Below are 22,639 nucleotides of genomic sequence, written 5' to 3'. Positions count from 1 at the left end.
CTTATTCAGGTTGTACTACCTGTTAATAAGTTTGTGCCCTGAACAACTATTAAAAGGCTGCTCCCCTCTTTCAGGAACCATTCATTTGTTTGATCTCAGCAGATATGCACTTGTTATGGAAGCACATACATCTTCTGAGAGGTATGCAAAGTATCTTACTACAATGCCTCATGATCTGTGAAATATTTTTTTATAAGCTAATGAACCCATTGATTTAGAAACAAATATTAAGATATCTGTAGTGGCAAAAGCAATAAGAATACCAACCAACAACTTTATTTTTTTAATTTGTAGATGTGCTGCCATTATTGGAATTGTCTATTGACTATATTCTCTGCTATGCTTGTGCTTACTGCAGATGAGCTAATCATACCCTACTTAACAATGGAGATCTAGCTAATGTTTCCATAAACTATTCTGAAGATGGTCAGGGATTTTCCTTAAGCAAGTTGAAACCTGTTCTTGGATAAATAATTTCTAGAGGAAAGCTAGTTTATAGCATACAGTTGAGCCAGTCAATGCAAAATTATTTATACTTTTTGCATTTCTGTATACTTTATAACAACATTGTATTAAAATTGTTTTGTACATTTTATTTATTTACAGGTTGGAATTATTGGTGGATCAGGGTTAAATAATCCTACTATATTTAAAGACAGTAAAGAGTTAACGATTGATACACCGTATGGTAGTCCTTCTGATGTTCTTATTGAGGGTAAAATTAGTGGTGTGGATTGTGTGCTGTTAGCTCGGTAGGTAATCAGTTATTCAGAATTTTTTTTAAATTTATGTAATACTGGAAGTTTAATTTTTTTGTGTTCTTATACCAATATGTGATTATATTTATGCATATTGATAAGCTATTTATATTTAAGCATTTTGATTATATTGTGAAAAGCTAATGGATTAGAAGAAGTAAAAATTAATAAAATTATTAGTGTGGTTGAGAAGTGTCAAAGTAGAATTTTATAAATGTTGTAATAGCTGTGAGATTATATTCACAGCTTTAAATCCTGTTTAGAAGCAAGACAGGAAAAGATGTTTTAACTAACCTCAAGGTGAACTTAAAGTTGAAATAAACTTACTCTTTGGAATAGATAATGGGTTAACGAACTGAACAGTTGAGAAATTAATGTAAGATAAAACAGGCAAAGAGATTTTGTGTTTCATATTTGGTGCTAGTAGTGTATGCAAAGGTATGTACGTGGTGTGTGAGAAAAATAATGAGACTGGCTTTTTATTTACCAAAGTTTTTATTTTTTTTTCAAACAATAAAGTTATACCCTTCAAAGTAGTTTCCTTGGGCAGCTATATACTGGCGGAGTCGTTGTTCCCACTCCTGGTAGCAGCGCTGGAAGGCTTTAACTGGTTGGTCACCGTCTTTTAAATGTTCTCCAGAGTTCCAAAATGATGTCCTTTTAAGACATCTTTCAATTTTGGGAAAAGAAAAAAGTCACAAGGACTGAAATCAAGTGAATAAGGGAGGGGGTTGAGGAACCGTAGGAATGCGTTTTGAGGTCAAAAATTCCCTGATGGAAATGGCTGTATGACACAAGGCATTGTCATAATGAAGTCACTTGTCTGCAATGTCTGGTCTCACACAAATCACTTTTTTCCTGAGCCTTTCAAGGACACCTTTGTAAAACACTTGGTTGACAGTTTGTCCTAGAGGAACAAATTCTTTATGCACGATACTCCTACTGTAAAAAAAGCAAATCAGCACGGTTTTGATCTTTGATTTGCACATTCGACATTTTTTCAGTCGAGGAGATGACGGAGTGTGCCGCTTTATTTCAGGATTGTACTTAAACATTCCGGATTCATCACCTGTGATCACACGACTGAAGAGTTCTTGGTCGTTGTCAATCCTCTCAAGAAGATCAATGCACACGCTTCTTCGATTGTCCTTCTGTTCCGTTGTGAGGTTTTTGGCACCAATTTCACACAAACCTTTCACATGTCCAAATCATCTGTCAAACTTTGATGTACGGTGAAAGCGTTTAAATTTAACTGTTCACTCATCATCCGTATTGTTAAATGACGGTCTGATCTTGCAAGAACCCTTGCACACTCAACGTTTTCATCAGATTTTGAAGTTGAAGTTCTCCTTGATCGAGGTTGATCTTCAACGTGTTCTTGGCCTTCCAAAAATGATTTGTGCCAGCTGAAAACTTGTGCCCTCGATAATCAATGATCCCCGTAGGCCTGTTTCAACTTTTCAAAGGTCACACTCGCGGATACCCCAAGTTTAACACAAAACTTGATTGCACAACGTTGCTCTAAATTCCGATGCTCCATTTTCATAACACACAACTTCACTGATGGTGCTGGCTTGGCTGAACGGAGTTGAAACTCATACTGAGCATGTGGAAGGGATGAACAAACCGGTCTAGCACAGACCGGTAGACACGGCATTGCTAAATTGCTCACAGTGTTACCAATCTCATTACTTTTCTCACACACTCTGTATATACGGGGTGTGTGAGAAAAGGTCAATGTCAATTGACCTCAAATAATTTTCTATTGATTTAAACTATGCATAACTTCCACATTTTTTCAGGTTATGCTTATGTGTGTAGTTTGGTTATTATAAAGTAATCATTTATAAGGCCAGCAGGGAGGATCAGGTCTTGCAGAAATTTGGAAAAACATTAGCCAAAACTCCCTCATTAAATTGCCCAGGCACCTGGTTGATTTGTTTTTCAGGGCGAAAAACAATTTCATGTTATCATTGCTTGGACATGATGTATTTGTTTTAAAAAACTAAGTGTTAAAAATTAATTAAAAACAAAAACAATTAAAATCCATCTTAAAATGAAAAAACCTGCTGTAGCGTATGCTAAAGATAATAAAATTACCATCTACTTTTACTTTATGACAAATGGCATAAATAGCTGAAACACATTAATTCAAATATTTGAATAAAAATTGATGGCCCTAAGGAATAGTAAAACATAAGATCATTTGTAAAACTTTGTGTCATTATCCCCTAGAATAGTTTGCTTGTTAGCCCCTAGTTTAAATTTGCAACGTAATGCCGCGTAACAGATACAATCCAAAAGGATGTGGTGCATTGTTAGTTGGCAAGTCACAGTGAGCACAAAGGGATGCATCTGTTTGCATCATCAGATTTCCATGAGTGAGCCTAGTGTGTGTTATTCACAAATGGCAGATAACCTCATGATGGTTATTTTTGCATGAAGAGCTCCACGGTGTTCTTAATTCGGCAAAGTTCATGGTGGCATCCCATTCACTTTGCCATTCATCTTGAACTACCCTCTTCAAGAAACAGACAAGATTGTTAGAAGCAACACAGCTGGTAAAAGGAGGCTGAAAACAACTCTTTTGCCACATTGTCTGCGTGCTCATTGCCTGAAGTGGTCAAGATTTGGATTAGTGAAAAATTACCAGTACTCTGAACCATGGGAACAATTCACTGTTTTTTTTTAAGAAAGGGGACAAAACAAATCTGAATAACTGCAGAGGGATAACCCTATTGGATTGTACCAACAAAATTCTTTCCCGCATAATTCTAAACAAACTTAACACACTGGAACCTCAGCTAGACAAATATCAAGGAGGGTTTTGACCCTACAGAAGTGTACAGATGAAGTTCTAAATCAAAAATTAATGATTGAAAATTACAAACTTGTCCACAAGCAACTTTTTATTACCCAAATCGACTTAAGAAAAGCCTATTATTGCATTCACAGGCCAACCCTACTTAAGATCCTGAAAGTAGCAAAAGTTATCAAACTGATGTTAACAAACACCCAATCCAAGATGAAATTTTGAGGAGAAATGTCAGATCCCTTCACCATTAATATTGGACTAAGACAGGATAGTGGACTCTCCCCTCTACTTTTTAAAATTGCTCGCAACTATATAACGAAAATGTGGCAGGATAGTTATCCTCTGAAAATTAAAATTGGAAGAGGAAGGAAAGTTATTCAAATAAACTGCTTAGGATTTGCCAACGATTTGGCCCTCCCAGCTTTGAACAAGAATGAAGTTTGCTCACAAATTTCTAGCTTAAAAATATATCCCAAAAAGTTGGATTAAGAATCCCTTGTGAAAAAGACAGAAATTATGGCCACTGACCCTCTACACAACTGAAGTCAAAATTAGTGGGAATGACATTAGATTAGGTCAGCAATTTAAATATTTAGGTGAAATTGACTGCAAATTAAAAGAAAGATCCACTTGGCAATCAAAATCTCCAACATTAGAAAAGCACAAGGTTTAATCTGGCAGACCTGCCATAAAAAATTCCTTTCAATACATTCCAAAATTCGCCGCTTTAAAATAGTCGCTCTCCCAGAGGCAATGTATACCTGTGAACCTATTTTTCAAATTAAAAATGAAGCTAAAACTAACCAACTAATTAAAACAGAACACAGGATCATCAGAACCTGTTTAAACAAAAATGACCAAAACAATGGGTTTTTATTACCCATTCCACACCATCTGCGCACTCATTGTCTGAAGTGGTCAAGGTTTGGATTAATAAAAAATTACCAGTACTCTGAACCATAAGAACAATTCACTGGTTTTTTAAGAAAGGGGACAAAACAAATCTGAATAACTGCAGAGTGATAACCCTATTGGATTTTACCAACAAAATTCTTTCCCGCATAATTCTAAACAAACTTAACACACTGGAACCTCAGCTAGACAAATATCAAGGAGGGTTTTGATCCTACAGAAGTTGTACAGATGAAGTTCTAAATCAAACATTAATGATGAGCAACTTTTTATTACCCAAATCGACTTTAAAAAAGCCTTTTGCATTTATATATATATAGAGAGAGAGTGAGGTGGGTGGGGAGAAATACCATTTATGTACAAAGTGTTGAGCTCATTAACAAGTTCCACAAGGTGTGAAACTAAGCCACTCAGGTGATTAGAACCTTTGTACCCAGGAGTACAAGCATTTCACCCCTCTCTCTATAGCAAGGCGGGGCACTCAGAAGAAAATGCTGCACCATTTCTTTCGTTCCACCCAGCCTACTCCAAAATAATATAAATATGCCTGAAGTCCCCATGGCCTGTCAGCATCTGAGTGAGGTAAAAATCCAACAATGGGGGTCTCGCAATCCATCTGCTAATATTACAAATTACCCTATGGGTTCACCTGCCCTTCATCCCCTGTTCCCACCTCTCCTGCCATGTCCTCAAAATATCCTTCTCAGTCGCCACCTTTACCATCTATCTATCCACACGGGTCAAGCCACCAGACTCACGCATTCTTACCCGTAATGCAATCACAAGATCCATCGGCCAAATGCTCGTGATGACCTCGAGCACCTCTCTGTATGTAGTTCTATAAGCACACGCCACCTGCAGATAGCATCTCCTGTGTAGTGACTCAAGAATTGCTCTATACTAGCAGTATTTCATACAGACATCCACATTTTCACCCCATAAAGAACCACAGCATAGGCAACCCCAGTCAAGAGTCTTCTCTGCTGCCAGGGCCCACCACACCACAGGCAGGATGCCTGCAGTGAGGCGCAGCCCTATCCGCCCGATCGCATGCCTCGAGGACATGGGTGTGAAACTGCAGCCATGCGTCTACCCATATACTTAAATATTTAATTGTGAGTTTGGATCCCACACACCTGCCCTCCAACTCCACTAAGATCTTTGGTTTTCATTTAGCATTAGATTGCAACTATTTCTGTTTTCTCCGGGGCCATACTTAATCCTACTTCACTCATCCAGTCAGCCACTGCCTGATAAGACCCGTGTATTTTATCCTTGGCCTTCCTATGGGTATCAGCCTCCACAACCAAAGTAATGTCGTCCATGTCCCCCACAATAGCCACTTGGGATCTGGCAAATTCCCACTAACGAAACCATGTACAAAGAAATCAACCCATTTATCAGTACTATGAAAAAGAGGATTTCTCATTTTTTCCATATCTTAAGAATGCTTGAAGGCTGATTTCTGAAACAGCTGGTTCTCAGCAATTTGGAAAAGAAAACTATTGGATAATATGTCAGAGAAATTAAGGAATTTGAAGAAATTGGATTGAGGACACTTTCCCAAGACAGAAATAAACAACACTCTCAAAGCATACAGATTCTCTGCAGAAAAGACCCAAAAACGCACAATGGAGGTTAGAGACGAAATACAGAAACAAAGATCAGATCGTCTTAAAAAGTACTGGCAGAACCAGAAGGTTATGGTAGTGCACTCTTCGAAGAACACTGAAAATTGATTGACTAAATGGTCCAATGTGGCCTCAAAAAAAAATCATTTACATTATTTTATCGTTAAGTTTTTTCTTATATAAAAGATTGTTTATCTCATTTATTCAGTCTGTTTTATTTTCTACATGATAATATTTATATTATGCGATATATTCAAAGCCACATCCTAAAACATAACAAAAGAAACCCGTGTTTTAACTTAGACATTGTTAGAAGTATATGCCTATTTAGATCCTATCTATTTCATGCATTCAACCCAAATGTTAATAAATTTGTGTATTATTAATTCCTGTATGTTTACTATGTGTTTCATTCCACAATTATATTTACTTATCTAAAAAAAATTATATTCTTTTCAGTTATGTACAATTCAAAAAGAAGAATCAAATTTTTCAAAAGATAGAAGAATTGAAAAACATTGATTTAATTCACAAGTTTAATTATTACAAGAAACAAACCTAGGTTGGATTACATTTAATGATAATTAAAATTAAATATTTTTTTTCATTTGAAAGAAGTTATATTGTTTTGTTTGGTTAATCATCTTGGAATAATTACCAAAACAGTAGTTTATTTTTGGTTATTAGTTACATTTACGAGTTGGGCTAAAAGTTAGTTTTCCCAAATGCTTAATAAATGTAGTTAAATATTTTTTTTTTTTAATTTACCGTAAAAAATACTGAAAAAGTGCTACCCTTCCACCCTTATAATCTTATACTTATGGCATCACTTAACCACTGAATTTTCCCTTTTTTTCTCTATAAAATTTTGTCCCAGTTTTTAAAGTTAAACAAGTTTTCAATCAGCAGCTTAATGGGGTTCAGATCTTTCAATTTTAAGAAAATACCATCCTTAAATAATTTTCTATAACAAAAATTAGTAGGTGTCAAATCCCATGAATGTGGTGGCCATTTGATTATTCCTAGATGTTATACATTTTGGAAAAGTTTGATTGAGGTAATCTCCAAATAATTAATTTAGTGACCCATCTTGCTGCCAAATATAGAGTTGGCTGATGTGAATCAGTATTTTTTATTGCTTGAGAATAACACTATCTGGTAATATCTTGAAATACAATCACCTGTTGCAGTTCTATCAAAGGAATAAGGTCCCAAGATTTCTCTAATTTTGTACCATACAAAACATGAACTCCAGGTATACCTTCTCTACGATTTTGTGAGAACTTTTCATCAATAAACTTAATTATGATGCTTTATTAGGCCAATCAGTTTTAAAGCATGCTTTGTCAAATCAAAGAGATTAGGATCTTCTCTCTACAAATAATAAATTCCTCACATATTTCATTCTTTTGTCAAATCATCTTCAAGAAATTCATGAAGTAGTCTTGTCTGTTAACCCATAATATTCAATTCCAATAACATCTTTCATAAATTTGTTGTGGATTTTTGCAGCCAAATTGAAGCCTTTCTGTTTTATTTGAGAGCTTTTACTAATGTCTCTGTAATAAGTTGTATGTTTTTTAAAGTGTAACTATAATCTAGGTCCACCTGATTATGAACATCTCTAGCTTACAGTAATTTAACATTTTTTGCTCAGGTATTGAACATAAAATGATATGGTAATTTGTCACCACAAATGTTGACAGGTCAATAATGAAATGTTAGAAAATCTTGCATGGAATTTTTCAGGCATGGTATCAGTATCCTTATTTTGCTATCAATACCCGCATAATTATTTTTTTTTATTCTGTAAATGATTTGTTCTCAATACAGACATAGAAATAAACTAAATAAAAATTGAATAGTTTTATCATCCGATTATTAAAATCCAACTAAAAACCAAAATTTCCTTCCAATCTTCAACAAAATGTTACTTAATTTAAAACTGCATCAAAGCAAACTGAATTTTAGCGTATCATCTATTTATCAACTGTATGAATCTTTTTCAACCAAATCTTTGCTTTCTCATATTAGTTGTATTTTATTTTTAATGATAAAATAACAAAAAATATAAATTCAAAATTAACTTATTTTGATAGTTAATTTAATTAACTTTCTAGAGTAAATTTCTAAATTTTCAAACTTAGTTTTTATTTACATACTCGTAAATCTGAATTTTAAACATAGCTACTGATATTTACTCGCCACAGGTTTTATTTTTTTTACTTCATCCATTTATTTTTTCTCAGTTTTCCCAAAGTAGTATGTAAATAAATAAGACTCAGCATATATTATTCTACTGAAAAATAATAGTAATGAGAAAAATTGCAGTTTGTTATAACTTTCAGAATTTAATGTATTAAATCTTCAAAATTTCTAAGTTGCACATTTTATTTAAATCTAAAATGATATATATTTTACTGGAATTAATCTTTAAAATTCATTTTATTCCTCAGTACTGTTGCATTTCATTTTTAATTTATTAATATAAACCATCCTTTTTTCTTTTCTTTTTTGTCTGAGGAGGAGAAACCTTTTACAGGTACCATGTGGTCTCATACTACTGCCATAAGTTTGTTTTGCCCAGACCATCTGGGTTTTTAGGTATTGTCCAGAATTTAGAAATATCCCTATATCATGAAACTTAAATTACAAAAACCACAAATATGAATGAAAAACAGTGCAAAGCAATGTCTGGTCAGCTTTTCAGTGTCATTTGCAGTGACAGAAACGGAACGGAATGCAAGGATGTCGGAGGGTGCAATACCCTCCTGCCTATTGCAGTGTGCGGACTTACATCCTTCGCTGGTGAGTCATTCTAGTGAAATGAACAATTTATTTAAAACAGCCCTTTCAAAGTCTGTTTCATCACCTCAAGTGTGAGTTTTCACTGAATGGGCGTGGTGTTGTATCCAACAATGGTGCTGGCTTCTCATGTTATCTTAGTAATTTAATTTGGTTTGTGAATTGCTGTCAGAGAGAATTGTGCATTGTTATTCATCCATTATGACTACTTCTGAAAGTGGACAATATTTGGCAAGAAAAGTGTAAATATATCAGAAATAGTTTAAACAATATAATCAGTAAGCTTAACATATTAATTTTACCGTTATTACTGATTGTTAATAATATTTAATATGCCAAAATGGAGATATTTTGGCAAATAAAATATTTGTGAGGTATTTCTCACAAATTTTCTGAGAGATTACAGACTGAATCTTCTTTTTAAAAAGAGATCACTTCCAAATTCAGAGTGTTCTGTGAAATTTGCAATGCACCTTTTTCTGTAGTAAATAAAGGCTGTGGAGGTGTGGAAGCCCATATTAAAACAGAAAAGCACAAAACCTATGTATAAAGCAACAAACACCTACAATAGCAATATTTTTTTGAAAAACAAGAGCCTGATTGTTCTAACTTGCAAGGAAGCATGTTTTCCTTTCATTGTGTAATTCGTGATTTGAGCTTTAATTCGTCCAACTACACTTCTAAATTTATTAAAAAGTTGTATCAAAATTTCAAAGGAGGTTAAATCTCGGTTGCTATTCACGTCATGGACCATTTGTTTTTGAATCCGTATTGAAACAGCTGGGCGAAACTAATTTTTCGGCGATAATTTTTGACGTATCTGATAGGAAAGACTTAAAGTTATTGCTCGATTCTATATACCAGTACAAGGTGTTGAAGAAAAAACAAAGATGATTCACTTTCAAGAAATTCCTGCTGAAACATCAAAAGTATTAAAGAAACTATATAACAGATTAGTTAAAAAAATACGGATTGCTAAAAACGTAATTTGCCTGTCTGCAGATAATACAAGCCCAAATTTTGGGGGAGTCCAGAAACATGTGCAAAACAGTGTGTTTAGTAAAATTGATGCAGACCTAAATCGATCACTCATAGGTGTTGGGTGTAACACACGTATCCTGCACAGTGGTATTCAGCAGGCCACTGACTTATTGCCAATTTATATTGAGACTGTGACAGTAAAAATTTTTAAATATTTTATATACGTACGATTCGAAGCACCAAGTTGAAAGAATTTGTGAAAGTGTTGATGTAGAATACAAAAAAACTCATATCGCACGGTAAAACTCGTTTTCTGAGCCTAGAACCTGCCATTCGGTGGATATTAAATATTTTTGGGGAGTTGCGTCTGTTTTTTAATGAGCATCCTAACCCCGTATGGGGAAGACACACCTCGTGATGTTACCAGTCGTCACACCACCACCTCCGTTCCGAGCATTGAGGGGCTTTACCGGAGGTCGTCGTTAGACCCTCTAAACTGATTACACCTCACAGTTATCAGCCAGGCCTCGGTCGAGATGCCACCGATGTAAGTGCCTCGGCAGACATTAGCATCAGTAAATACAAATCAAATTTTGCTTTCACATTGACCTCAAACGGACATCTTCACATCCAACCTAACATGATTCCCTCAAACCAACTGGCCGAAACCACGGAAGCTCGAACTCTGCGCCTAGTCCAGATTTGACAGCACTGTTCGTGACTGTGTATGCCTCAGAAAACGAACAAGTTGAGAGTTAAATCAGTGCTCACTCATACCAGTCAAAATTATGTTTTACACAACATAGAAATTTCAGACGTACACCCAAACAAGTTGAGTAAATTTAAGTCACCTTACAAGGGAAACAACCTCATTCCGGTCCGCGCAGGAGCCGGGAACAAACCCCGCACACTCCCACCCGTTCCCATCATGAAGACTCGCGCGGTATTACCAAGTCACAACCAGGACCACCACCGGCGGAGGAAAGCCACGCCCCCGGTCGCACGGGCTACCATACCCCGGCAGCGAGCGGCCACCCCCACCGGCGGGAGCCCGTCGGGACTGACAACGATCAGTGGCTGTCAGTCAACCTGCACTGCTGTGGAGTTTGGGCTACAGCCACGTAGTGCCACTGTCGGCTAAGTAAGGACGTTTTCTTTGTTAAATCGTGTCCCCATTTCATAGGTTCGTGAGGCCAAAGAATTTTTCTAGATCCTCTGGCAGGTTCAGTAAGCGATTCGCTCCGACCCGCCGGTGGTCTGACTTGGAGCTTTTAGCTTTTGACTTTCGAGCGGGTTGTGTAAGAACGGACGGCTTTGCTCGAGAAAGAGATTGTGGACGACCATCAGGTCTTGAGATAGGTGATAATTTCATTCCGGCTGAAAACGTAGTGCCTAGCGTTTCAGTTGGTAATATTTCATTTAAAGCTGCTATGGAACAATCCGTGGAGGTTGGCGACTTGGTCGGTTTGGCCAAGGACCTGGTAGCCGGTGACCCCCTTCCAGCCGAGAAAGTTAATTGGCAGGTCTCCGCCGAGAACCCGATCCTCTGCAAAGTAGGTCTCTGAGGTCTCTGCGAGGGTAGTGAAGTGTCCTTGTGCACCGGCGGATTGCATTAAAAATCCTGCCGAAACCTCTGCGTCGCGCTATGCGGGAAAACGGTAGTTGGAACCGTGCAGGGAGAACGAGGCTGTAGAGGGCGCCTCCTTACGAAGTCGAAGGTGGTGAAGAACAGTGATGTGGTGGTTAGCCCTGAGGAGGAGCTTTTATGGCCGAAGTCTTCTATAGGGAGGTCTGGCTCTGGGATTGATGGTTTGGGGAGGATCGAAGAGATGCGGTCCTCATGGACTAGATTCTCCTCAAAGAAGGAAGCTCGACAGTTAGTCGACTCTCTTTCCTGTCCGAGTGTAGTTTGATGGTTGCTGAGCTGGCTTTAAAGTGTGAAAGCCTCCAGGGCAACAAGAGGGTCCTTGATACAGTTGTGTGAAGGCTCTCGGGCAGGTTGACCAGGTTGCGAACTTTTAAACGACAAAACTATTAAACGAATGGAGGAGAAGGTTAAGAAGCAATACATTGATCGCAATGCACTGGTTCTAAATTTCGAACAGTTGCCCATCTCCCGTCGACGGAGGAAGCTTTACAGCCTCGCGATGGAAGGCCCACTTTACACGCCACAAGTAAGGGTAGATCCTTGAATAGATTTATACAGGACTTGAGGGGATGGTACGCCTCTAGCTCGATTTTAAGGGCAACGGGAGCCCAAGTGCTCCACAACAACGCGAATTTGAACCAATATTTGTTTGGTTCCACCTGGCAGCTGATTAGCTGTGCGTCTACGGGGAGGTCCAGTCGAACGAACACATGATGTTCGACTGCGCAGCTCTTGGGGGGCCAGAACTCAGGCCACCCTGAAACTTATAGGTCAAGGGGAAAATTGGCCACTTATAAGCGGCGAGTCAACGTGGGGTGAGCCGCATTGTCGGACCGTGTGGGAGTTCCTTGATGCCGCTGCTTTGTTCAACCAGCATCAATATTTTAAGGGATATAAGACTCCTACCGCTTGCTGTTTGAAGGTCCCTCTAGAAACAACTGGCCATCGGTGAAATATAGCTCCAAGCGCTATAATATGGTGGACAGGTACTTGCTGACAATCAGCTACTTAGACGTGGCAGCAAATTTCTGTCCTTGACGGAATAAATTTTAGTTTAATGACAAGTAATATATTCTAGCATGTATACGGGGAGCGCCTACGTATTTTAGTAATATATGACAAGTGAGCGGTAGGACGCGCAAACGATTGGTGTAGGACACCACGCTTATTCCGCTCACTCAGTTAGGTAAGCTGTAGGAGCTAATTAGGGTATTGGTCGCAAAACCGTTTTGAGGCACAGTAGCCGTTTGTGGTACGGACATTCGGGCTTATGCTTTAGGGCGACCGAATGGGGTGGTGGTGGGAGAAATGCCATACAAAGCAATGTGAACGGCTGGACACAAAAGCAGTTGGTGTAATAGACCGTGCCTATATCGTTCACGCAATTTGGTTAGCTCCAGGAGTTATTAGATACTAGGTCGCTTAAACTTACAAGTTATAGTAGCCCTTCGAGGCGTGGACATTCAGTTTCATGCTTTAGGGCGACTGAATGGGATGGTGGCGGAAGAAATTTCAGTAAATCCATCACAGCAGGTGTAGGATGGACTACAGTCGTACCGACTCTTCCTAAAATCGGGGTCAGCTTACCCCTAGCCGAGGCTACGACCAATTGAGTCTTCTCTAGCGAAAACTGAAGCCCGGTCTCCTGTAGGCGCGAAACAATTATGTTTATCGCCTCGTTTCCATTGTCCATCTCCACCCGTTCCGACTTCGCCGTTACCATGAGTGCCAATGCTAAGTCATCGGTGAACCCGGCAAGGACTTCCCAACGGGAAGCACGACGGACAGGACTTCATCATACGCGATGTTTCACAATATTGGTCCAACACTAAACCCTGCAGAACACCGTAACTCCTCATTCGTACCTCTCCCTCAGCGGATATACCCGTCGCCAGTCTTTCGGAAACGTAACGCTGGTTTATCCTCAGATAAGGACGGGCATTACTCTTCAGTGCCCGGAATATCGTGCCCCACGTTACACTGTTAAACGCGTTTTTTACTTCAAACAGGATCACCGCCGGAATCAAACGCGTATATCTTGAGCCCAATCTGACTCTCGGACGTTGGTCCTGACTATGGTATCTACAGTTGCCTTGCCCTTACGAAAGCCCTCTAGGGGTCTCTTAAGACCGCCAGTTGCTTCCAGCTCGTGGTTGTTAAAAGTACCCTCTCAGAAAAGCTTACTCAGGTAATTACTCAGAAGTCTGAGAACCATTTCGGGGTGACGCCATAGTTGAAAGCATCAACCATGCTCCACGCTTGTTGTTTTACAACAAGTTGGACAGTCTCCCTGTCACGCCTATGAAACAAGGTCACTTACTCTGCTTGATATTGCAACTGGCTACCACGAAATCCTCTTTGCTGACAAGTGGGATAGCAGCTGTTTCCACGCGGTTCGTTTTGCCGCATCGAGGTAAGAGAGCCTCCGCGCAACTCAATAGAGTAGCCCTGTCGAGGACGAAAAGACGCCTACCAAATTTTTTGGTAACAGTTTTGTAGCCATCTCCCCAGGTATCCTTTTTGAGGGTCTCAGTGTTCCCTCCACTTCTGCCGTATGGTCCTGGAGATCTCGTTCTTCAGATCCTGCCTAGTACTTTTGAATGTCATCCCGTCAATTGGTACAAAATTCGATATCATCCCTCCTATTGGCTCTGTAGTGTTCGCCTGGCGTTCATACAAGATAGTCTTAGCCTATCGACCTCGGCAGTACACCAATAGGCCCGTCTCCCATGGCGGCCTGCCTGACAGCTCGGTTGTCGAAATATCTAGCCATGCATAGCCTGGGCCACTGCCGTAGCGAATTACCCAGACAATGCACCATGGTCCTCGATAACGGCGGCGCTGCTGACAGCAGACAGCATCGCAGTCCCACTTCCTTTCAGCGGCCACTGTCATATTTGGTTCGCTGCAAAGCATGAAGTCAGTTTTTTCCCATCTTGCGACCTCTGCTGCAAAGTTGTAGACCCTCCGGCTCCTTTTTTTATTTGAAACAAAGCGTCAAGAGGTCAGAACCCTTGCACTTATGAGGCAAGATGCCCCGTATCCCAATACGGAAAAAATTTGGGATTCTTCTTTCGTCTGGCGACAGGACAGCTGACCCGGCCGATTTGGATCCTGCCCATAACTTGATCCACTTGCAGCACCGCCGTCTGGTTACTGCCAAAAGCCGGCTTAAGGGACATAATAGAAACCTATGTTTTATTCCAAGGGCACACGAGACGTCCTCTTGCACATCTCGGCATCTAAGTCCTTCACGTTGACGAAAGACTTCTTTTCGGCCCTCCCTCTGAAGGTCACATCAGCTCCCGCAACCTTTTACTTTATCATATCGGCAGCGTTGATTGTTGTTTTAAGCGGTGCTGTTCTTCGACGTTCTTGCCCTTTCTTATGGACCGGATATCTTTCGCCTACTTATCGGGGATCTCCTGTTTAACTGACCATAGAAGGTCGGCGAAGTACTTCACGCTTGACTTAATAATAGCAGTCTTGAACGGCGGGCATTCTGGATTTGTAGAGCCTGTTTATGTTGAGCCCCTTGACAGAAACCGCGAACTTCTTGTCCGAACGCCTTTTTACAGTTATTTACAAGGCAACGAATACAAAGCCCGATCTTGTCGGATGGACCCTGACACCAAGCCTGGCCATGACTGACTTTTCCATGATTTTGGAGAGCTGTATCTGTGCTCCCCTTGGAGTCCAAAGACCACAAAGGTCTGATGCAGTGTAACCTCCACTGCATCGCCTACTAGAAACCCAGCGGCAGGTCTCTCTAGAAGGTCGTGACCTGGGTTTCACCCAATCACCCTCAGTGAGTGGCTGAAGCCAGGGGATCCTCTCTCTTTTCTGTTCATACAGAAAAGAAAGAGGATACCTTTCAGTATTCGCGAAACACCGTAAGATATTGCTTCAAAGGATGAATGAGAATGATATATATGAATGTAAATGAAGTGTAGTCTTGAACAATCTCAGTTTGACCAATTCTGAGATGTGTGGTTAATTGAAGCCCAGTCATCAAAGAATCCGATATCCACGATATAGCATTCAAATGCGTATAAATGTAACTGCCTTTACTAGGATTTGAACCTTAGAACTCTGAACTTCCAAATCAGCTGATTTGCAATGATGAGTTCACAATTAGACCAACCTGGTGGGTTAAGGCCCTTACCCTTCCTGGTGAAGGCCTTTTGCATGTAAATGCTTTCATACGGTCACCAGGTCAATGTGACTGATGTAACTGTGTCGACCTCATGATAGTTGCAAATGGATTGCTTCATAAGCTGTTTTCAAAGCAGATGCCAGCCAGCTTTTACAGACAAGGCTCACAACCTTGTCATCTGCCACCCCCTATGAAATAAGGGGATTAAGCTCCCCTGCTCTTTCTTGATGTCTTGGTAGCAGCTTCTGCAATTTTTTTTCATCTGACAACACATTTTGATTCCTTGAATGGGAAGCGGTCATCAGCTGCTTTGTGTAGGTGCCTGCTGCTTTCCTTAATTTCCCACTTGATTTCGGTGATAGTCTGCACCAATTCATGTAGGGTCTTGATATCCAAGCTAGAGATAACAATGTCAAGTCCTAATGCTTGGTAACACCCTAGTCTGGACTCGTATGTAGCATTGAAACCATTTTTATGGTTCATTTTTTTTTTACTTTTAAATAAAAATGTTAGGGAAAAGTCTCTCTTAATACAGAGTACACAGTAATCATTTATTAATGTACTAAAAGCAGGTTACAGACCACTGTATTTAATTTCAAATAACTAAAATTCATTTCAGGCATGGAAGACAACATACAATAAATCCATCTAATGTTAACTATAGAGCGAATATATGGGCACTGAAAAGTGTTGGATGTACACATGTAATTGTTTCAACAGCTACTGGTTCTTTAAAAGAAGAAATTCGTCCAGGAGACTTTGTTATTCTTAATTCATTTATTGACAGGTATGTTAAAAAAAAATTGTTTTAGGGTTGTAATTTGCTGATTTTTGCCTTTTATATTAATTGCCATTTAGATTCCCTCAAAAATATGTTTGCTTCTATGAAATGTCTGTAAGAGAGATAGTTATATAAAATTAGATATCTATGTTTTTGCTTAGTAGAAAATAGTACCTTTTCACTACATAAAGTTATACTATTAGTTTATTAAACCAAAATATGTTACAATTCATTTGAAAAAAGCTATTATCATAATTAATTGTAAGTAAATATATAAAAATAAAAGAGATCTTTCATATTACTAGTTTTAATAAATTACAATTTATTTAAGAAATGTTTTTATCTATTAAGTTTTTAAGATTATCTTAAACCATTATGTACATAAAAACAAGCATTAAGATAACATACTTACTTTTGATTAGCAAGTAAGGTTATTTTCTTTTAAGTATCATTAAATGAAATTGCTTAAATATATACTCATATTTAATTATGATGAAAAAAGAGGTTGGAGTAATTTCTTAGTTAAATTATTAAATCTATACTTATTCAACACATACTTTTTTTCTGATAATAAAATTTATATTTGTCAATTTTATTACAGTATTATATGTTTGAAATCCATGTTGTACAATTATTGATTGCTGTTGAAATAAAGTAGTTTTTATTCTGATTTACATCATGTTGTATAGTTAGCCTCTGATATTTACAGACATATTGCACTTGTCTCACTTATGGTTTAGCTTGGTAGTTACAAGTATAATGACGATCCATAAATAAGAAATTTTTATTTTATGTATTTTTTTTTTTTTTTTTTTTTAGGTTTCATGCAACTTCTATAATCTCATGTTTTTGCCGTTTCATCTTATAAACTCTTGCAATGTTTTTCCTTCTGTTCTAGAAATCTTCAATATTGATGTAGTTCAAGGCCTCCAATGTTTTCTTTTTAACTTTATTGATCCAAAAAGTTTTTCTTTTTGATTCTATCTCACAAGGAAAAAATAAAAATTGTGTGGCACAAACCAAGTTGTATGTTTAAGTGAACAGATTTTGCAGAAACATATTTTGTTATCAAATTTTCCATTCATATCCACCAAGAATTCTTAAGACAAAGCAATCATCTTTAAAATCTTTATCAGTAGGTCAACAATATTTTTTGAATAAGCCCCTAAGAGGCTATATTATTCAACACAGAATAGTCGCTTATTAAATTTCTTCTTTTTGGATGTTTCAGTAATATGTTGGCCTCACAATTTTTTTTTTTGTGACTAGTTGTTTACATTCTTTCAGACCACTTCTGCCAACTCTTCTGGAGAACATTTGTAATTTTGTATATGTTTACTTAAAAAATCTTTATCATTAATCATTTCATCTGTAATGTTTAGTTTTGCAATTTCTCTTTTAACTTCTTTTACCCATAACAGAATTGTTTTGTTATTTTTTTCATTTTATCAAAAATTTGTTTTGTAAGTCTATCATTGCCAATTTCAAAAAGTTTTTTTTAAATTGCCATTTTTTTTTTTAATGTGTCCATAAAACTGTAACTGTTGTTTCTTAATTGCGTTTGAAATACATTCTTTTCTGGAATGTATATTTTCATATAATCTACTTCTTGCTTCAGACAAACATTGGTTGCACTTCAAGTGATATTTTACATTCTTATAATTGTGTCACTTATAAAACATTGTCTTACTAATAACCTAATTGTGAAAAGCATTTCAAAACGGTTAACATTGCGTCATACAATAGATATAGTCTTATAATTGCAAAATTGCCAATTTTGATTTAGACTGTCTGTCCATTCATCCTGAAGAGCTGTACACAGGAAACATACTGGCATTTCTGTATCTCTTACCACAGTAGTATAGAAACCTTAGGTTCAGACAAAGCCACTGTGCTTGAACCTAAGATTTTTTTTCACGAGAGTGACCCCCTCTTTCTAGTTAAATTTTCACCACGAAAGAGTATAGTAAGTACAGTTCTGTATTACAAAAAAAAATAGAAATAGATAGATAAAAATAATAATAAAAATAAATAATTTAAAATTTCATGAAATAATAAAAATAAAATAAACTAATTATGAAGGTTGTTTTATTACTTTGCCAGTTAACTACTACACTATAGTAAGCCACTATATTTTCATATATTAATAAACAATACGCGATTGTATTGGGTTTTAAATTCTCTTCAACTTCAATATTAATTTTTAAATCAATAACATACATTTTTATCGATTCATCTTGTCGTGAACAATCAATCACATATAATGGATATTTGATTTTATAATCTGAATATGTGTATGGTGAATCATTCATTTTATAATATGATTGTTTAAACTCCACAAACATCTTGTACATCAACATTCGATCTCCCTCTAAATCCTCATATGGATAACAGTTTGAATTTATGAATACTTTAATATTTTTAACGTTACACAAACCAAATTCTGACGCATTCTTTGTAGCTTTATTTAATCTATCGGTTTGAAAGCCTACAATAACGTATCGAGGTTTGTCTAATTGTGATGATGTTTTTACATTCCAAGTCATAGATTTTGTTTGTGGAAGTGTTGGATTCTGATGAAGTTCCCAACTTCTAAATGGTATATGCAACTCTTCATTTTTTTTCTCAATTTAGCCAATTCCAATTGATATCGATTCGACACCTTTAAATATGGTACAAGCCAAGCAATATCTGTTATTTCTAGTTTAGATTTATGGTCTGAAACTGTGGCCAGTATTGCGTTCACATCATCACTAGTACGTTTCAATAATAATTCTTGTCTGTTGTTTATAATTATATTTTTTTATGGTCTTCAGTAAAACCTAACAACATTGTGGTATGTATAAAGTAAAGCAGCCCCCATCATTGTCCATATTAATTTTATTTGTCCATTAACCCATCCAGCTTGTTCCAACAGTAGAATCAAATTATTTGTTATTGAAATCACATTTTTCATAATAGAGGTTACACCTACGTTTCTCGTGCTGGCCACCTCGTGACCATTTATTTTATAAATTATCTCATCGAATAGAAAGGCACCAGCAAAATTAACTAATTGTGATGTTGTTGATTTTTTATTGTTTTCACCTACAAGTTTCCCACGAATAAGTAGATATATCACCTGGAACTGTATACTCATCTGGTTGATTCATTCTTATTATAATCTTATCACCTGTTTTAAAGCTATTTTCAAATGGGCTGTGTTTGTGAACTTGTTTATATGTTGTCGTCTGTAGACACAAATTTTTTAACATTTAAATAATTCATCTTTCAATCTATATAATAAAAATTATTTTTTTTTATTTCAATAGCTTATTGATGCTTTTTAATTTTCCCCCGACGATTTCAAATCCTAGAGATTTTAATTTCTTAATGCTTTCCTCTGTTAATTTATAAATTTTTTTAACAACCAAAAACTCATCATCATCACTTATATATGGCATTTCTAATAAAAAGAAGAAAAAATCAAATTGTAATAATTTTTTTATTTACATTCTCTCAATACCAATGACATGCTTACTTGTTCACCACGTAAATTTAATAACTGTTGTTTTTCATCGGTCAATTTTATTATTAAATTGTTAATTTATTTTCATCTACTGGTACAAATGTAATATAAAATGGATATTCTTCAGTCACATCACCAGGATCGACACTTAGTGGGAAATCATACAAAATGCTATCTTGTTTCTCGTTTTTGTATCACCAGTAGTATTAAATAATATTACATCTACAGGAAGGAGCTATATTTATTATTCAATCTGAATGATGTGTTAGATTAGGTTTGAGAATTCTCAACCCATAACCCAAGAGACTACCAGTACTTGAATCTTTATCTGAAAAATCTATCCACACAGTGTTTTTAATTTCACATTGTAACGTATTTGTGTTTGCTCGCAAGGTGATGGATTTTTTAATTTTTTCATTTCATTTTGTATATATTCATCAATATCTTCAATTTCATAACTACCCATTGGTATTGTTGTGTAATTTTTCTTTGTATGTAATTTTTTCATCTTTTTTAACGTCCTGGTCGAACGCATAATACAATTTATTATTTTTGTTCTCTTCAACATTTGAAATAGTGTTGGCTATCATCAACCATTTTAATCCCAATTCATGTTAGCCTTTTGAAAGGTCTATTGGAGGAAAAAATGATTTTTTAATCAATGAATTATTTCCGTCAATCGATAACAAACACGACATATCTAAAATAAAAAAATTAAAAATATATAATTTATTCTGATAAAAATTCTAAACACAATCAACCACAAATTACATCATCATTGGCTTGATATCTATTATAATTGTACGTTACATTAGATTTTCCAAAATAATTCATCAATTCTGGAGGTGAGTGTATGTTTCCTATACTGTCAAAATAATCTACATTTTTATCGATTTTTCTAAAGCAAACTCAATGTGTACCACGACCCTTTGAAGTGTCCAAATTGATTATAGCACTTTCATTTTTTCTAATCTTTTTTGGTAAAGTATCCAACGTAAAAACACCTCTAAAATGTGGAATTTTCAATTGTTTTGCATACTCAATCAATTCGTTGTCATATAAAAGACGCCTCGTTATTGAATCGATTACTTTTTTTTCCGTTTTTTAATCTACCTCCACTTTTCTTTAATTTTAATCTACCCCCAAATTTAGACTTTAATTTCATTGCATTTGTTACAGCATAGGCAGCCATCTTTCAGTCAAATTATTACCTGGGGCAATTACACGTTCCCAAGCTTGCTCATCAAGTGCTTTATCATCTTTTGCTCTGGTTTTGGTATCTGAATATTTTAAATAGGCTATATCATGCATTTTACATGCATCATCCAATTTATTAACGCCTTTATCTCCACGTTTTAATCTTTTACCTAATTTTGTTCCAGGTCCATATTAATTATAATCTGGTACGTGTGCTTCAACTGGTAATAAATTTACAGCTTTATTCACCACAGAACCAATAATACCATGGCCTTTTTTCATCTTTGTTATCGTCTTCTTCTTCATGTCTATATATAAAAAAATTTAATTTCAATTTAAATAAATTATTGGTATTTCATCCAATAAATTTTTTTGAATATTTCTATGTTTTATCAAATACTTTTAATTTAGTAATTTCATTTTCACAAATCATTTCGCCCACCATAGATTCAATCTCTTGCATTTTATTCTGTACATATGTTTTGATTGTAATTTTCAAGAGATCTTCACTAAAGAAACCATGCATCTTTTCATCTATATATGTATCTATTTTTGTTTTAAGCAATTCAATTGAATCTTTCATAAACGTTTTAGTTTCTTCACCCATCTTTAATATTTTATCATCTATATGTTTTTGTATGTATTTGTCAGACTCATCCAATCTTTCAAGTCCGACAAAATGTTCTTTGAGAATGGTTATATATTTGTCAAACATAAGTTTACATCGTTTAAAATTCAATGCATCCGTATCAGCAATAGGATCAGATATGTTACACAATCTATGATGTTTATATCAAAATTTCCATCTGGTGTGAGTGAAAAACCTATCCCTGGTGGGCCTCATTTTCCACAACCTTTGCTTAATTTTAATCATGACATTTCTCTATATAAAAAATAACAAATTAATGTTCAAAAATCTATTCAAATTCACCATCTTTCAATTCTTTAATTATAGATATGATTTCATTTGAAACACTCTTGTTTCCAGTGTCATATTCACCCACAAGTGTATACATTCTATCTATCAACTCGTTTGGAACGTCCCAATATAAATATCCTGGATTGTAATTGAATTGAGCATGTAACAACCCAGAACCACTAAAAGACGTGGATGGTGTTTTATTTGGGGGATTGGGTTAACAGGATTTTTTGAAGGAAACAGTTTTCTAATCACTTCATTATATTTGAAGGATTTATTCGATTTTACTGTATCTGTATCATGTCATACCATCAAATAAACACCAGTATATTTTAACATTTCACCATAAGCGTGCATATCTGCTCTGTGAACCTTTTTCAAGTCTGGATTTTTATAAACTACTCTGAAAGACCTGGTGTGGCTGGATAAACGAAATCCCCCATATGAATTTTATCATTTATAAATTTAATTTGAATGTCTCCCAAAGTGCAAGTATCTGTATTTTTACCATACACATGATCTAGAGAT

General features: G+C 36.2%; 1 protein-coding gene across 1 annotated transcript in view; it reads left to right on the top strand.

Annotated features, from left to right (window-relative positions):
• LOC142322151 (S-methyl-5'-thioadenosine phosphorylase-like) overlaps positions 1-22,639 on the top strand; it is a 49,551-nt gene that overhangs the window by 2,397 nt on the left and 24,515 nt on the right. Inside the window, exons 2-3 of the mRNA XM_075360895.1 lie at positions 607-752; positions 16,326-16,493. Of these exons, the coding sequence (XP_075217010.1) occupies positions 607-752; positions 16,326-16,493 (314 nt within the window). The remainder of the gene's footprint in view (positions 1-606; positions 753-16,325; positions 16,494-22,639) is intronic.

The sequence above is a fragment of the Lycorma delicatula genome, chromosome 3 (genome assembly GCF_047948215.1).
Source record: "Lycorma delicatula isolate Av1 chromosome 3, ASM4794821v1, whole genome shotgun sequence".
Lineage (NCBI taxonomy): Eukaryota > Metazoa > Arthropoda > Insecta > Hemiptera > Fulgoridae > Lycorma > Lycorma delicatula.
The sequence above is the reverse complement of the archived record's forward strand: the minus strand, read 5'-3'. Positions and strand labels throughout refer to the sequence as shown.